General features: G+C 53.2%; 5 protein-coding genes across 5 annotated transcripts; 1 reads left to right on the top strand and 4 right to left on the bottom strand.

The window, feature by feature from the left end:
* Positions 1-93: 93 nt before the first annotated feature.
* On the bottom strand, positions 94-2663 carry SMAC4_03664 (uncharacterized protein). Its single transcript, XM_003351310.2, has 3 exons — positions 1978-2663; positions 575-1902; positions 94-501 (listed from the first exon to the last, which is right to left on the bottom strand). Exons 1-3 carry the CDS (start codon positions 2168-2170, stop codon positions 358-360), a joined length of 1665 nt encoding a protein of 554 aa, XP_003351358.1. The 5' UTR covers positions 2171-2663; the 3' UTR covers positions 94-357.
* A 621-nt stretch (positions 2664-3284) lies between these two features.
* On the bottom strand, positions 3285-6743 carry SMAC4_03663 (uncharacterized protein). Its single transcript, XM_003351309.2, has 3 exons — positions 6536-6743; positions 3974-6481; positions 3285-3822 (listed from the first exon to the last, which is right to left on the bottom strand). The coding sequence occupies exons 2-3, from the start codon at positions 6257-6259 to the stop codon at positions 3565-3567; spliced, it is 2544 nt and encodes an 847-aa protein (XP_003351357.2). The 5' UTR covers positions 6260-6481; positions 6536-6743; the 3' UTR covers positions 3285-3564.
* A 1162-nt stretch (positions 6744-7905) lies between these two features.
* SMAC4_03662 (uncharacterized protein) lies at positions 7906-8892 on the bottom strand (the record flags this gene model as incomplete). The annotated part of the gene is made up of 1 exon (XM_003351308.1): positions 7906-8892. The coding sequence occupies one exon, from the start codon at positions 8890-8892 to the stop codon at positions 7906-7908; it is 987 nt and encodes a 328-aa protein (XP_003351356.1).
* A 2601-nt stretch (positions 8893-11493) lies between these two features.
* On the top strand, positions 11494-12539 carry SMAC4_03661 (uncharacterized protein). The gene is made up of 2 exons (XM_003351307.2): positions 11494-11705; positions 11799-12539. Exons 1-2 carry the CDS (start codon positions 11641-11643, stop codon positions 12529-12531), a joined length of 798 nt encoding a protein of 265 aa, XP_003351355.1. The 5' UTR covers positions 11494-11640; the 3' UTR covers positions 12532-12539.
* A 19-nt stretch (positions 12540-12558) lies between these two features.
* On the bottom strand, positions 12559-13729 carry SMAC4_03660 (uncharacterized protein). Its single transcript, XM_003351306.2, has 2 exons — positions 13424-13729; positions 12559-13352 (listed from the first exon to the last, which is right to left on the bottom strand). The coding sequence occupies exons 1-2, from the start codon at positions 13469-13471 to the stop codon at positions 12678-12680; spliced, it is 723 nt and encodes a 240-aa protein (XP_003351354.1). The 5' UTR covers positions 13472-13729; the 3' UTR covers positions 12559-12677.
* Positions 13730-14525: the final 796 nt, after the last annotated feature.

Here is a 14525-nt window from a genome sequence, read left to right as displayed (position 1 = left end):
TTGGAAGATAGTAGCCGCTTTGCACCGTACCACATACACATACAGCTTTAAACTTTCAAACCAGTATTTCCAATATCACACCATGTATAGTACATCCCAAACAACCTCCCTTACGAGACCATCACAAGAACATGTGAAACAATGGTATACGTTGTAGTAGTGCATTTTCTCTAGCATGAATGCTCATCTCTTATTTATTCTCTCTTCTTATCTTCTGCTTCTCTCGTTTCTCAAAGTGGTCTGGTCTGTCGGTAGCAGCAACGATTCCATAACAATTACTAGACTACGTGACACAAGTGAGGTTCTTTAGGACCACGCCGTAGGTGGTACCTGGTACCTAAGCTAAGGTCTAGTAGCTTAGATGCCCTCAAAGTCACCACCGAGATCATCCTCATCCAGATCTCCCTCCTGTATCTCCTTGGCCAAGTCACGCTCGCGCTCTCTTGCTTCCTGGGCATTCTTAAGCTCGAGTCGGTGCTGGTTCATGGGGAAACGCATGGCCTAGTAGTTACAAACATTGTTAGCGAACCGTTGTCATCATCTTTACCAAGGACGGAAGACAAAGAAAACATACCTTGACACTCTCATCATGCAAAGCCAAGCAAGCGCGAATACGATCATGGAACGCCTCCGCCGGCTCGCTGGTGGCATACACGTCGCCGACCTCCTTGCTCTTCATGAAGCCGCGCTCCCTGTCAAGCGTGGCCTCGATGACGCCATCTCTGATCGCCTTGGCCACAATGTACTCGGCGCTCTCCTCGCTGCCGAGGTGCAGACGAATGCAGATGTCGCGGAGCGAGATGCGGCTGTAGCTCAAGCTCATCATGCGGATGCCCGTCTTGATGACGTTCTGGCGCAAACGCAGGATCAGGCTGTAGGTGCCGTCGCGGCGGAATGTGTCGGCGTGCTTGGCGATGGTAGTCTCGAAGTCCTCGAGGTTGCCGACGCGCACGGCGCAGACGAGCAAGAAGTAAGGGTGGAGCGTGGCTTCCATGGTCGGCTGGCGGAAGGTGGCGCGGTCGGGGATATCGCCCATCAAGAGCTCGACAACGAGCAGGAGCTTGGTCGCCGTCTGGCTGAAGCCAAGCGCACAGGGGCTCGAGGGAGCTTTTCTCGTCGCCGCAGTGAGATGCTCATGGGCCTCGGTGTACCGTAGTTGAATGGCCCGGACACGGCCGAGGTAGTACAGGAAACGCGCAACCTGGTTGTTGGCGGCGTTCTCGGGGAACTGCGTATGCTGCACCAGGAGATCGGCCTGGGAGATATGCGACGTGAGCAGGTAGTTGCGGAGCAGGAGGACGATGACGGAAGCTTGGGTATCGATATCCTTTCGTAGAACGGCGGTTCGAAGAGCGGCAAGGAGGATCGGGCGGATCGAGACAATCGGCGACTGGGGCGAAGGCGGAAGGGGAGCGAGCTGTTCAGCGAAGAGCGAGAAGTAGAAGTACACCTTGGCCGAGAGGCTGTCTAATGTGCGGCGGTTGAGGGACTGGATACGCTCGGACAGGAAACGCGACAGGGCGAAGCCGCGCTGGAACTGTTTGGTGTCGTAGAGGTGGACCTGCGCCAGAATGCCTAGGAAGATGTCGATCTCGGGGATAACCTCCTTGGCCTCCTTCTTGACACCGTTCTTAGCTGGCGACTTGGATCCCGAGTCGATCTCCATCTCTGAGCTGGGCTGACCGCCGAGAGTAACATCTGGCCGGTCGATGGCGAGCAGCAAGTGCTCGGCAATCTGAGTATTGGGTGACGAGGCGGAGAAGGTTTCTGAGACGACTTGTGCGAGGATGTCGGGTGTCAAGCGTTTCCGGATCGACGAGATTGATCGCAGTGCCCGTAGAGAGAATCTAGCATCGAAGAGGGCAACAGCACGGTCTAGGAGCGCAAAGTTGCTCTTGATATCTGTTCAAACAAGCAAAGGTTAGTTGGGCCCAAAGATGGAAGAAGTAGAAGCTGGAAACTGGAAAGGTATCGTACCGCTCATGGCTTGGGCGACGGGGTCAACCTGGGCCTCAGCCTCGCCGGCCTTGGTGTCGTCTCCCATGGCAATGTCGCCATCGGCGTCGTTGGGGGGTTGCGCAGAGCTCTGCTTATTCTTGGGAGGCGGCACAACGACGGTCATCTCGTCCTCGCCTTGCTTTCCCGACTTCTTGTTATCCTTGTCTGTCATCTTTCTTCGAGAACCTTTCCACCCCAATAGCTTCCGTGCTGCTCGAGTTGGTTCCTTATCTGGAGCGTTTCCCGTTATAAGCTGAGTGGGCTAGAGGTCGTGTGCGTGGTAGCTGAGTTGGTAATGGCCCGATTTGGTGGTCGATGGGAAACGGGGTTGATGAGATGGTGGTGGGGGTTGAGACGGTTGCGTTGGCGCGGGTGATGTTGTAGTGCTGTGGTGCGGTGATGATGACGCCGTTTGGTGGGCGACCTAATAGCAGACTATGTAGAGGTATGAGTTCGAGTTGCTTGGGGCGATCTCGCGAAGCGCGCCCTCCTTGCAAGCCTGGAGCAAGCAGCTTTAGCAGCAGCAGCTGGCAGAGTCGCAGTGGATCTAGCTTTAGGCGGGGGATGGGTCACTATGGGGGTGACCTTCGTCGTAGGCGTTGCTGGGTCGGGAGTGGGTACTACGCGAGGACCAAAGGCAAAGTTGATCCGTCGTCGTTGTCGATGAATATTTTCTTCCAAGATGTAGGAAGGTTCGGGCTTCACAAGAGTCCCGGTTGCTTTGACGGGAATTGTTGAACGATGAAAGTGCCGGTCACGGTTGGTCGCCCAAACGGACACGGGCCATATGAGAGCGGACGACCAACTGAAGGAGCGCCCCCTGTACACTGCTACTGCTGGAAGGCAGCCGGCCACCTACGTACATTATCAGGTACCTTGTACCTTCGCACAAGCTCCAGAAGAGCTTCATTCCTGTACTGTGATTGGTTAATTCTGCTCAGCCGGGCCCACTGCGGCTCGTCACTGACGTTGTTGATGTGCTGCCTGTGGACGACGTCCAAGTACGAGGGTACCTCCTTAGGTACACTTACAAATAACTCGAGTGTGGACAACATCACAGCCGCATTTACTAACCACCAATGTGAACTTTTACGACTCGTGAACTTGGGAGACATCGTTTCATAATTCAGTATCATTTTCAACAACACTGGCCGCAAACTAGTATCCCAGGTCACCTTCCATCTTACGACTGAGGATATGCAACATGTCTCCTGAACTGCATGATCTTGAACATCACAAGTCACATTTTCACTTACTAAACGACCTATTGTATCTTAAGCATGCGTCTTTAACTTAAAAAATAATTGGTGCCTCTACCTGAGCAAAGATATAGGCGATCCATACCATGGATAAGCATATAAGTACCCCGACCTCATCCAGTAGTACGCCGCCATCCTCCATCTTCCATTTCCATTTCCATTTCCATTTCCCAATTCCCAATTCCCAATTCCCCCCATCACGGAAGATTACCATACCAATACACACAACCTGGAACCGAGCACCGACGTCAATAAAGACCCTAGGTGATCACCCCAATCATCCCTTGACATGCGGATTATAATGCTCCTAGAGATCTCCCTTGCCAGGCATGACCTTAGCGGCCTGTACCGCGCTCATCTTGGTGATCCACTGCGCATTAGGCTGCACCTTGCGCACCGTCCTGAGCTCGTCACTAGAGTAGCCCGGAATACGGATATTGTAGGTGCGCTCCAAAACGAGCTGGATGTCGCGGATCTCCAGAACCTTGGATCCTCTCTCCTTGGCGTTGCGGGAGGCTGCGTGGAGGACGCTCTCGGTGAAGGAGTCGGCGAGACCAAGGACGGACTGTAACGACCGTGTTAGCTCAGCTTAGGTGGTTGTGAGGTGAAGATTTTGTGAGTCTGCTAGTAGGAGGGAAAAGATACCGGCGGACTTCCGCCGATAGAACTGGGGCAAAAATGAAGGAATAACAAGGTTCCGAAAAAGAAGAACGTACCTCCTCAACCTCAGGCGTCAAGAGATTTCCATCCTGGCCCTCGGCCGTACCGCCGCACACCTGCCTAACCAGTTCGTCCAGCTTCTTCTTGTTCAGAACCCTCTCGCCCTCGCCCTCGAGCTGATAGGCCGGGGTCTTTTGCAGTACGGGCTGGTTCATGACGCCGACACCGGCTGTGCCACCGGTAAGAGTTGGACGACTAGGTGGGCCTGCAACGGGCGTGGGAATCTGCGTCGCCTTTTCCGGGAGCGTCTTTACGATGGGGAACTTGGATGCCTGCATAGTCTGGGGCATAGCGTTGGGGTGAGCGTGGGGATGTCCCTGCGTTGAACCTGCTACGCTGCCGGGAACAGTGGCAGGTGTGCCGCCTGGCGCAGGTACGTTAGTAGCGGGGATAGAACCGGCACGTTGCTGGCCTGCGAGGTTCATAGCCGCCGCGTGCGAGAGCGGCTGGTTAGGCGTCCGCTGTGGGGTTTGATGGCGTTGTGAGATTTGGGTAGGGGTTCCAGTCGCCTGTACACCAACCATGCCAGAGGGAATAGCCGTGTTGATGGGAGCAGGCATATGAGTAGGCTGTGAGCCAGGCTCGGCTTTAATGTGGTTCTGCGTAGCCTGTTGCTGTTGTTGCTGTTGCGGGAGAGCAGCCTGGGTCGTCGGAGTTTGGGTGGCGGGTGCCAGATGTGGCTGCGCTTGTTGTGGCTGGCTTTGAGGTTGTCCCTGTGGTTGAATGGGAGTTTGCGTTTGTTGTTGTTGGTGTTGCTGCTGCTGTTGATGTTGTGGTTGTTGTTGCTGTATCTGCTGCTGTTGTGGTTGCTGTTGTTGGTGTTGCATTTGTTGATGCTGTTGCAACTGATTCGTAGCGATTTGAGGTGAATGAGAAGGCGCAGGGGATTGTTGGGCTCCTTGTTGCGATGCCATTCCGCCCACACCCGCCATCTGTCCAGCGTTTTTGGCCGCTTGGATAGCGGCGTTCATGGCGGCTGTGGATGGTGCCATTCCAGCACCCAAGGTTTGGCCTTGACCTTGAACCTGAGCGGGTCCTTGACCTTGAATCTGTATTTGTCCTTGTTGAGGGGCCGCCTGAGGTTGCTGCCCTTGTTGTTGCGGCCTTGCTTGGTTCAGCATCGGGGTGGTGTTCGCCGCAATCGGGACGGCCTTGTTCACAGAGCCCGGCATCGGAAGCGATAGTGGTGTATTATGAGGAGGCTTCACTACTGTCTGACGAATTTGATTGCAGATGTTCTTGGAATCGTTGAACGACTTCTCCGCCATCGCTTTGCGGCTCATCAAATTCTGTTGCTCTTCAGGAGTGAAAGGCTTCTGGGCGTTCCTCCGTTCATCCATAAGACTGAGAAGATTTACCAGCGTCGTGTTAGTGCTGTGAAGGCCCAGAAACGCCCTCATGTATCTGTTCCTAACGTCTGTCTTCCACTTTTCGTGGTCCTGGGCGAGCACGTTTGGAGGTACGTTGAATTGTAGTGCCGTGACATGATTAACGACAACTTGGGGAACGCCGCCAGTCTTGTTTGGCTGTCCCGGTGCTGTAGCAGGCTGTCCTGGACGGACAATGCCCGCAGTGTTCTGGGGAGTACCAGGGGCGATCTGCGATGGTGTCGGTGATTGCTGAACAGTGCCAAGCTGAGGAGTTTGTCCAACTTGTTGTGGCATTTGCTGCTGGCCCTGTTGCTTCTGCATTTGAGGTGGTTGTTGTTGTTGCTGAAGTGGTTGTTTGGCCTGGATTTGGTGATGGGGTGGTTGTTGTTGCTGTTGATGCAGCTGGGGCTGCTGTTGCTGTACTTGACCGGGCTGTTGTTGGCCAGGCTGTTGCTGCTGCTGCTGCTGTTGTTGTTGTTGTGGTGGTGGTGGTGGTGGTTGCTGTTGCGTCTGTTGAGGTTGTCCCTGAGGTTGCCCTAGGGGCTGTGCCTGTTGATTCTGCTGCTGCTGCTGTTGCAGCCGTAACTGCTGTTGTTTCATTTGCAGGAGTCGTGCTTGCTCAGCCCTCTTCTGCGTCAACTTGTCTTGCAGCATCTTGCTGAAGGCCTCGATGCCACGCCTAGCGTTGAGCTTCTCTTGCGATCCTTCGGGTGATTCCTCGAAATTCTTCCACAGATTTGTCAACCCGTTTTGATAGCTGGTCTTTTCCTCAGCGGTCAAGAACGCGATATTTTGTACTTGGTTGGCACGGATCATTAAAGGTGCCTGTGGTCCCGGGGCGACACCGGGAGGTTGAGTATTTGGTTGCGCCGGCCCTTGGCCGGGCTGGCCTTGACCGGGTATCTGGTTCATGGCGGTTGCTTTGTTCACCAAAGTCTAATGTCCCAGGTTCTTTTAGACCGTCGGGTGGTCGCACAATCGAGATAGCTGGGCAGAGTATCGACAACACTAGCTTTGATTACGAAGGCGTTTGGCGTGATGAAGGGAGCGGATGCCGACGCGGAAGGTTCCAATTATATAGATATGTCTGCGAGACTTCGTCGATGCGATACGGTACTGAAGAGTCCTGCGCAGCTTTTAGGCATCAGCAGGTATTCGCAATTGCAAACGTGCCCGGGGGTTTGCTACCTTTACAAGAGCTACTGAAGAATAGGACGATTTAGTGATTGCGGCTTTGGAATTTCGATGGAAGACCACGGGAAGAGGTTGTTGGCGGCTGGACTTCGATCCGAACTTTGAAGATGTTTCTTTGATAAATACCATCCTCAGTCCGTCGGCTTCGCCATCGTCGCCGTCCACGGACCTGCTCTCAGAGAATGTGGCTGGAGCACAGGCGTTCACGCTACTGAGCGCGCAACGCGACGTGTTCATTGGCTAAGCCACAACATCTTTTAGACCATCCCTGCCGCTCCAGTTACAAGGCTGTGGCGCTCCTCCCTCTAGTAATTGTAGCATAAAGGAGCAGTAACTCAATTACATCGTATAGTCGGACATATTGCCAGCTATCCTGTTGAAAGGAATGATTTTGTAGTTTATCGCAGTATGACTTGCTTCACGGTGCTTGTCCATTGCCGCTGTATCTTCCATGTTCCAATAATCATTCCATCCCATTCTGTCTTCAACTTCCACTTATTGGTCAATCAATCTTCTCAATCACGCCGCCTGAATCACTTCTGTGAATTTCGTCTGTGATGTGTCCGAAAGGTTTGTGCTGTTGGCATGCATCCTTTTGTTTCCGCCTCTTCACAGATGACAAGATTTCGAGACCGACGTGTTACACAGGAAATCACCCAGAGGTAGTTAGTTGTATAAAGGGTAAGAAGTTATTGCTTGAGAAGTTCAACCATGCACAAACAGAGAGAGCTATAACATGAACCTCTTTGAATTTGGCTATGCTGTACATGAACTCGTACCGAACCCGTTATTGGATCCTTGAAAACCGAATGCCAAACCAGTTCGTCAAAAAAGAAGACTACTCCCAAATCCATATGATTGTTGTTGATTTCAACGTCAACCCCTTCAGGCCAGATTCTTTGGCATATGATGCCGAGCTGCCCAAACATTTCTTGGTACAAGACAAATCCGCTTCCTCTGTGCAATCCCAGTGTAGATGGTATCAATGCAGTCATGACTCCTCTCGTTGCCTGGCATGTGATCAACTCCTAAACCGGGAAAGTTTCTGAACTCCAAGGCAAACCCCCATGTTGAAACCGCTAATTTGGAAAATGCAAAGCCGTTATTTTGTACGGAAATCGACCCTTTTCCCTGGTCCACGTTTTCCTCCTGAGAGAATGAAAAGCCCAAGCTCCCTCTGTTGTTCCGGTTTCTTTTTGGCGTATCTTCATCAGTCGTGTCTATCGTGGTATCCATTGCCCCTTTGCGCATCTTTCTATATCATGTTCATAAGTTCATTGTTGTCGTCAAGTCGTGCTAGTGTGTTGCTGGATGCCGCTGTCGTTCGAGCCCCAAGTTGATGATCCATATCATTATCCTATCCCTCATGGTGAATCAATATCCATGACACACTCATAAGAAGGCAGTTCTCTAGACCATGTTGACTCATCAACAAGAATCTCCTCATTACTCGAATCCGGCTCCTCGATCTCATCAATCCTCGGTGGCGGCGGCGGCATCGGCTCCGAGACAACTTGCACGCCTCCGCGGCGGCGGTCACCAACTCTGGTGAACATACGTCGTGGTGTGCAGTAAGGGCCAGGCTCCTCTCCTGCACTAGTAAATAACCGTTTGAAGTCCCTGGGATCTTCGCGGTCTGAGTCGCTTCCCATGCTCTCGGCGAATGTCCGCTTGCCGACGCTGCCCGACGTCATCCGCTTGCGCCTCCGCTCCTCCCGCTGCCGCCTCACCATCTCGTGGTGTTCGGCCTCTTCGATGTCTGTCGAGTCGTCATCACTGCAGTTCAGTTGACCGAGCTCGTGCATGACGTTTTCATAGATTTCTCCTCGATGACGTCGGGACCTGGACCGACTTCGTTCTGATTCGGCGTACTCGATGGTATCCGGATAGATCACAGAGACACCTGCATTTTCGTCCTCATCGTCGCTGCCATCGCTCATCTCCTCGACAATGAGGTTGGGATTTGTCACGACTCGTCCCGGGCGAATTGGTGGTGGGGAAGGCGACCGTGACGGCGACGGCGATGGCTGCATGGATCGCGGAAGACTGTTTGTACCCAGATCGTCGTCGTCTGAATCGGATGAAGTTTCCGAGGAGGTGCTGCGGGATTGTGGTGAAAGCTGATCCGGGTCTATTGCTCGGGTAAAGCTGAAGCTGGGGCCGTGAAGGCCGTGAAGGCCGACTAGCCGGCGGACGGTGATGGACGGCATTGGTGGAGGGGAAAATTGCCCGTGTGACGGCATTGGCCCGTGCCAAGGACTGCCCTTCCGGCTGGAGCCCGGGGACAATGGTGGGGACGAGGGTGCCGCACCTTGCGGCATGACTTTGATATTTGGGTTTGATGGCCACATGATGGGCTCGGTAGGCTGATAATGGTGAAGTTGACGAAATGTTCAGATGCTGCGTCCGGTTTGGCTATTGCTTTCCTTTTAAAACAAAAGTGATGAGACCGGACTTGATAAACTGATAAGTGGTTTGCCGTAGCTGTGGGGTACGGATGCCGCTATGACGATGCCGGTGGTAAAGATCTTGGATCTCGGAGTGAACAAGTGGTACAGTACCAACGGGAGTACAGGTGAAAGTGAGTCAGGGTGTCAACACCCAAAGAAGAAACCTCCGGCTAGGAGATTGAAAAGGCCTTTGGTTGCTGGTCATGATAGTACTGTCTGATGCGAACTGGACCCAGGCTTCAGCACGGGATAGGCGAGGACCCAATTCCAGTCAGGAAGACATCGACCAGTAGAGGAGTGTTGTTTGGTGTGGGGGGAAGGATGATGGCGAGATATATGTACCGGTCAATGGGAGATCTTTCTTTTGCCCGTTCCCAGAGCTGCGGGAAAGATGACAAGGAAATGCCTGCGGTTGGACTGTTGCCAATGGGGGACGGGAGCCGTAACCTATGGGATGATGCCGACAAACTTGCCCACTGTGTATGTAAGCCTGGGATCGGCTGTATCGAAAGCTTATCCTAACAGGCGGGATACGATCCTTTTGTGCTGGGCGGTGCAAAGGCGCAGGAGAGCCGCAGGGTGAAGGACGATATGTTCCGAAAAGAAGCGTCATCTCCTGAGCGGCTTTTATGAGAGGTAAGAGAGGAAAAAAGAAAGAAAAACAAAGGTCTACCACTTTGGATATGTGTAGAATGCAACGCAACTTGATCTTATTTTGGTTACGGGCTCCATTTTCCAGGTACCACGCTTTTTGATGAGCACCGTAGCTCTTGAGAGTCAGCATACGACACTTGACTATCGTGCTCTGAGCGAGAAAATCCGCAACATGTGCTCGTCCGCCACCACTCGGCTCGGCGTCCCGGTATAAAACAAGTGCTATCGGGGAGAGTAGCGGCGCCTTGGGCAGCAATGCTCCGGGTACCCCTGACTCTTCCCCGGATTCTGTGCTGGACGAGTCCATGTCGGCATCGTGAAACAAACGCAGACTGGAAACATCAATGGCAGGTACCTGGGGCCGACTCTCGGCGTTGCAGAGACGGACAATGAGATAGATAGACAAGGAGAAAGAAGCCCGTTTTTTTTGTCTCGTATCTAGCTTAATGCCGTGCCATGCTGGTAGAGCAATCTCTCAGCCTGGGGTAGGTACTGCATCCACTTGTCAGTCGTGTCAACCGTCTATACGCAAAGGCGCAAGAAAGCGCAAAGCCAGGGACCAGGGCTTCATATGATAGATATCATGGCCAGCGCAGTTGTCCCCAGCGGTTCTCGGATGAGTGAGCAAGGTGAGCTGGTGAACAAGGGAGATTGCAGGCGAATCGTGATGAGGAATGGTCGACACAAGACAGAAACTAAAAGGGACCGGCAGCAAAGTACCTACAGCAATGTAGGTGAGCTAGAGTGCCAGACCCAATGACCGTGACAAAATGGTGTAGCAGGATGCACCACAGCGCAGAGGCAGCACCGTACGCAGTACATCCGATAGTGCGTAAGTCGCATGAAAGTGCAGCAGCAGGAGGGCGGGGAGGAAGATGCGGACAACTTGTCAGTGGAATGTGGGGTTGTGTGTGCTGTGGGAGTGAGTGGTGAACTTGTGTGCTTGAGGCTTGAGGTTGCATCACAGATGATGAGTCCGCAGATGCGTGCCCACGCCCGTTGAGCATTGAAAAGCACGCATTGGCGCACATATTGTGGCGGGACTGTACCAATTCACACCTTGGTGATGGAGGACTCACTTGAGCAAACGCTCGAGGTTGAAAAGATATTGTCCATAATAGGTAGTGGCAGGTTTCAAGTTGACCATGACACAGAAGGAACGCGGTGACAGTCAAAGGAAACGGAAGGGGTTACCGTTCCCGAGCTCTCACCGGGCTCACCGGGGCAGAACACGTGGAAAGGCCACGGCAACTTGCACCTGGCAGCCGCTGCCGTACACCGCCGAATGCCATTGTCCAGTTTGTATGTCAGCTGTGACAGCCTGCGAGACAGTCAGAAGAAGTCGGACACGGTCGAAGTAAAATGAAACAACGGAGGTCGGGGATGCCGTCCATTCGGAAATCGGAAGGCTGGCGGGTGCGGGTGGATGCACAAGGTGGTGTCCTTTGGATGGGTCTCCCGGCTTCGTCCCGGACTCTTCATCCCAGGCTTTCATTTCAGATGCTGTGATGGACGTGATCACGGAAAGATTTAAGTGTTGAAAAGATAAGGGAGTACCTGTCGAAAGATTCTTCTAAAAAAGAAAAGGTCAAGGGTGAGGAGGATACAATGGGCGTGCGTGTCGCAGTGGTGACCAAATGAAGCAAGACAGATCTCTATTGGGTACACAGTACATGTAATAAGGCTATTCCGTAGAGGATCTCAAAGGTATTCGGTACTTTCTGCCGGTTCCTGGAATTGGCCCATATGCTTGGAATGCGGGGGTGGGGCTGTTTGTTTACGCTCGGTGCACCAAGTCCCGACTTTACAGGGCATCATCCGACTGGCGACAGCTTCACGTTGGACCCTTAAACCCAAACACCCAACAACGCCATAAACAAATACACCAAAAGGCTAAATCAGCCATACGGTCACACATTCTCACACCTAATTAACCTCTTCACGATTGCCAAAACGAATATTCCACACACGGCGCGTCATAACCTCACATCGACCATGTCGCTCCTCCTGGCGCACTTGGAGCAAATCTCGACGTCATGCGAAAGCATCGTCAGTCTTCCGTAGGTCACTCTCACAAGTCTTGATCGCGTTTTCTATTCAAGTCGCATCTTGGTATTCTAACATTCAGCCCACCCTCGGGGCATCACCACTAGTTTCCCACCTCCCAAAATCTTCACCAACGCCCTCCTCTCCAACCACGACATCACGTCCCTGATCCGCGACACCGAAGCCCACGAGCGCGCCCTCTTCTCCGTCCCTCCGCCTCCCCCCAAACCCACCACCCAGGCGCCCGACCCACCGAAGCCCGCGAACCGACGACAAACCATCTTCAACGTCGCCGGCGGCGAGGTCACCACCGGCCCACCAGCCAACTCGACGCGCAGCAGCGGCCCGACGCGCCGTAACACAGCCGTGGCCGCCGTCCTAGGCGGGGATCTTCACGCACAAATAACGCGACGAAACGCTAGCGGAAGTGGCGGCGGCGGCGGACAAGGAGGAGGTGGCGGAGGCGAACTCGACATTGAGGTGCTTTTGCGCGGCGCCGAGAAGCTATGCACTGTATACCCCTTGCCAGGCGCGCTGGAGAGGATACCGGCGCAGCGACGAAAGAACGATCAGTTGATGAACACGCTGGCGTACTATGAGGCTAGGGTGGCGGAGCAACAAGAGGCTTTGGACAGGTTAAACCTGGAGCGCTATGCGGAAGACGAGGAAGAGGATGGGGCTGCTGGCGGCAGAGAGAGCGCGGCTGCTAACGATGTGATGACGGAGGAAGATCTAAGGAGGGAAGAGGAGGAGATACGCGATCTGGATCGAAAGAGGAGGGAGTTGCAGGCGAGGTTGAGAGCCACGGAGCGCGATCTCAATGGGTTGATGGAGTTTTGAGGTGCGGTACCTGTGATACTTGCAAAAAACTGTTGAGGCCTACTCAAATCACGATAGGAAGGAGGATTCTGCGAGACAGATTCGCATCAGAATTCGCATATCATACATCATTTATTCAGGTTTGTCTCGACCATTCCCCCGAATCCTCAACAACTCGGCCCATCGGCCGGTCTCTCGCTAACATCCGAAGTACCAGTAGTAGCAGCCTTTACACGCAAGAACTCCTGGACAAACGTCTCCGGATCCTGCGCCCCGCTGAGTTCCGACCGCCCATTGATGATAAAGTTCGGAACACCATGGATTCCCTTCCTCTGTGCCTCCGCAACCTCGCGATCAACCTCCTCACCACCCTTATCACCATCATCCAGCAGCCAGCTCTCGACCTCGGCCGCATCCAAGCCCGCGCGCTTGGCAGCAGCAATCAAATATTCCTTTGACGACACATCGCCGTCTTCCTCGTGATGTAGCTGGAACAGAGCCGCAGCAGTCTTATTCTCGAGCTCGTTGGACTTTGTCTTCGCCAGCTGGATGAGCCGATGCGCGTTGCGGGTGTTGCCGATCCGACCGTTCAACGAGAACTTGATGTCTTCGCCTTCGCCGATGGCTTTGAGGCGCGCGTGGACCATGGCGATGCGTTCGGGGCCGCCACCCAACTTCTTGGCAAGATAGGCTTTAGGGTCGACGCCGCCGGTCTTGGGTAGTGATGGGTCGAGATAGAACGGGTGCCAGGTCACGGTGAAGGTGTCGTTTGCGCTGCCGGGGATGTTGGCATCTTTATAAAGCTTGATGGCGTGCTCGAGACGGGCTTTGCCGACGTAGCACTGGAAAGGGAAGGTATTAGTGTGAGTGGTGTGCACATTTGCGGGAAGGAGTCAAGGTAGCAAAGCCTTACCCAGGGACAGATGATGTCGGAAACGATTTTGATCTGAAAGTGTGTCATGTTGTTGCTGGCTGGAAGGGAGTGGTCGAACTAAAGGTCACGATATTGATATTCGATGTTTAGGTTGGAGGAGTATTGTTGGAAATAAGTTTCAACTTATAGACATCGAGGTTCTGATATACTCGAAGCACATAGAGTATGTCGTGCTACCCCTCCCTCCTCCTTTCCTGAAAGCCGGAAGCCGGAGGGGCTATAAAGTTATGAGGAAGGCGAGAATCACATCACGATGGGCTGCTTATAAATCGACTTTCTTGAAAGCCTTCGATTTGAACTCTTTGTATTCGATGCAATTCCACAAAGTATAAAACGACATTGTCTTTCATGCCTTCTTCGTGTATCACAGAGTGTCTAGCATTGGATATCGGGGCGAAATCCCATACATATGATGCTGTTCAAACGGGCGGGGTGTCCTGACCTAGAAACAGAATCGATTCGGGGAATGGTATATGTCCAATGCGTGTAAGTCTGGCAGTCCGCATGGCAGCGTCTCAGATTTTGAATTACTTGCAGTTTCTACGTGTACCTAGAGGCTTTACCATTAATGAAGCATTGACTTCGATACATATGATGTCGATATCCTCCTTGGCCTCCTCCAACGTGGTCACACAACAAACAAGCCATGATCGGCAAATATCCCCTCAGGGCCCCAGCATGTGTTCAGGTACGACCGGCTTTTGGATGATCTCCGCGCGGTTGGTAAAGCTTGGGCCACTGCAGGCTCCATTGCATTGATGAGTTCCCAGCCTTCCGGTATCTTTTTCGGTGTTTTCTTTTCCGTCCGATCAGCTCTGTCAGTGTCGGGAGTTGTGACCCTCAGTTTCTCAGCTGGAGGTTTGAGCTGAAAGATGGAGCTAGGGAGCCGGGGACATAAAGTCATTTTACGGCCTTTTGAGCGTCCCCGCCAGAATAATTGAGACACTTCAGGCAACCAAAAACTATGGGCTCACGATCCCATCCTTTTTGATAAACTCTCGCGTCCTGCTGGCTGCTGCCATTGAAGATGCCCAGATGGACCGTGCGCCTTTACCGTAGGTCGGTTATAGCCGCCGGCCTG

Source organism: Sordaria macrospora, chromosome 6 (assembly GCF_033870435.1).
Source record: "Sordaria macrospora chromosome 6, complete sequence".
Classification (NCBI taxonomy): domain Eukaryota; kingdom Fungi; phylum Ascomycota; class Sordariomycetes; order Sordariales; family Sordariaceae; genus Sordaria; species Sordaria macrospora.
Note: the sequence above shows the minus strand (reverse complement) of the source record. Positions and strands in the feature narration are given on the sequence as shown.

What these genes read in the sequence shown, in the direction of transcription:
- SMAC4_03664 (XM_003351310.2), bottom strand. Translation starts at nt 2,170, where the DNA reads ATGACAGACAAGGATAACAAGAAGTCGGGAAAGCAAGGCGAGGACGAG. An exon ending in CGTCGCCCAAGCCATGAGCG is followed by an intron (nt 1,903 to 1,977) that starts GTACGATACCTT and finishes TTGTTTGAACAG; the next exon opens with ATATCAAGAGCAACTTTGCG. An exon ending in TGCATGATGAGAGTGTCAAG is followed by an intron (nt 502 to 574) that starts GTATGTTTTCTT and finishes TGTAACTACTAG; the next exon opens with GCCATGCGTTTCCCCATGAA.
- SMAC4_03663 (XM_003351309.2), bottom strand. Translation starts at nt 6,259, where the DNA reads ATGAACCAGATACCCGGTCAAGGCCAGCCCGGCCAAGGGCCGGCGCAA. An exon ending in TGACGCCTGAGGTTGAGGAG is followed by an intron (nt 3,823 to 3,973) that starts GTACGTTCTTCT and finishes CGGTCGTTACAG; the next exon opens with TCCGTCCTTGGTCTCGCCGA.
- SMAC4_03661 (XM_003351307.2), top strand. Translation starts at nt 11,641, where the DNA reads ATGTCGCTCCTCCTGGCGCACTTGGAGCAAATCTCGACGTCATGCGAA. An exon ending in GAAAGCATCGTCAGTCTTCC is followed by an intron (nt 11,706 to 11,798) that starts GTAGGTCACTCT and finishes CATCACCACTAG; the next exon opens with TTTCCCACCTCCCAAAATCT.
- SMAC4_03660 (XM_003351306.2), bottom strand. Translation starts at nt 13,471, where the DNA reads ATGACACACTTTCAGATCAAAATCGTTTCCGACATCATCTGTCCCTGG. An exon ending in CCGACATCATCTGTCCCTGG is followed by an intron (nt 13,353 to 13,423) that starts GTAAGGCTTTGC and finishes TTCCCTTTCCAG; the next exon opens with TGCTACGTCGGCAAAGCCCG.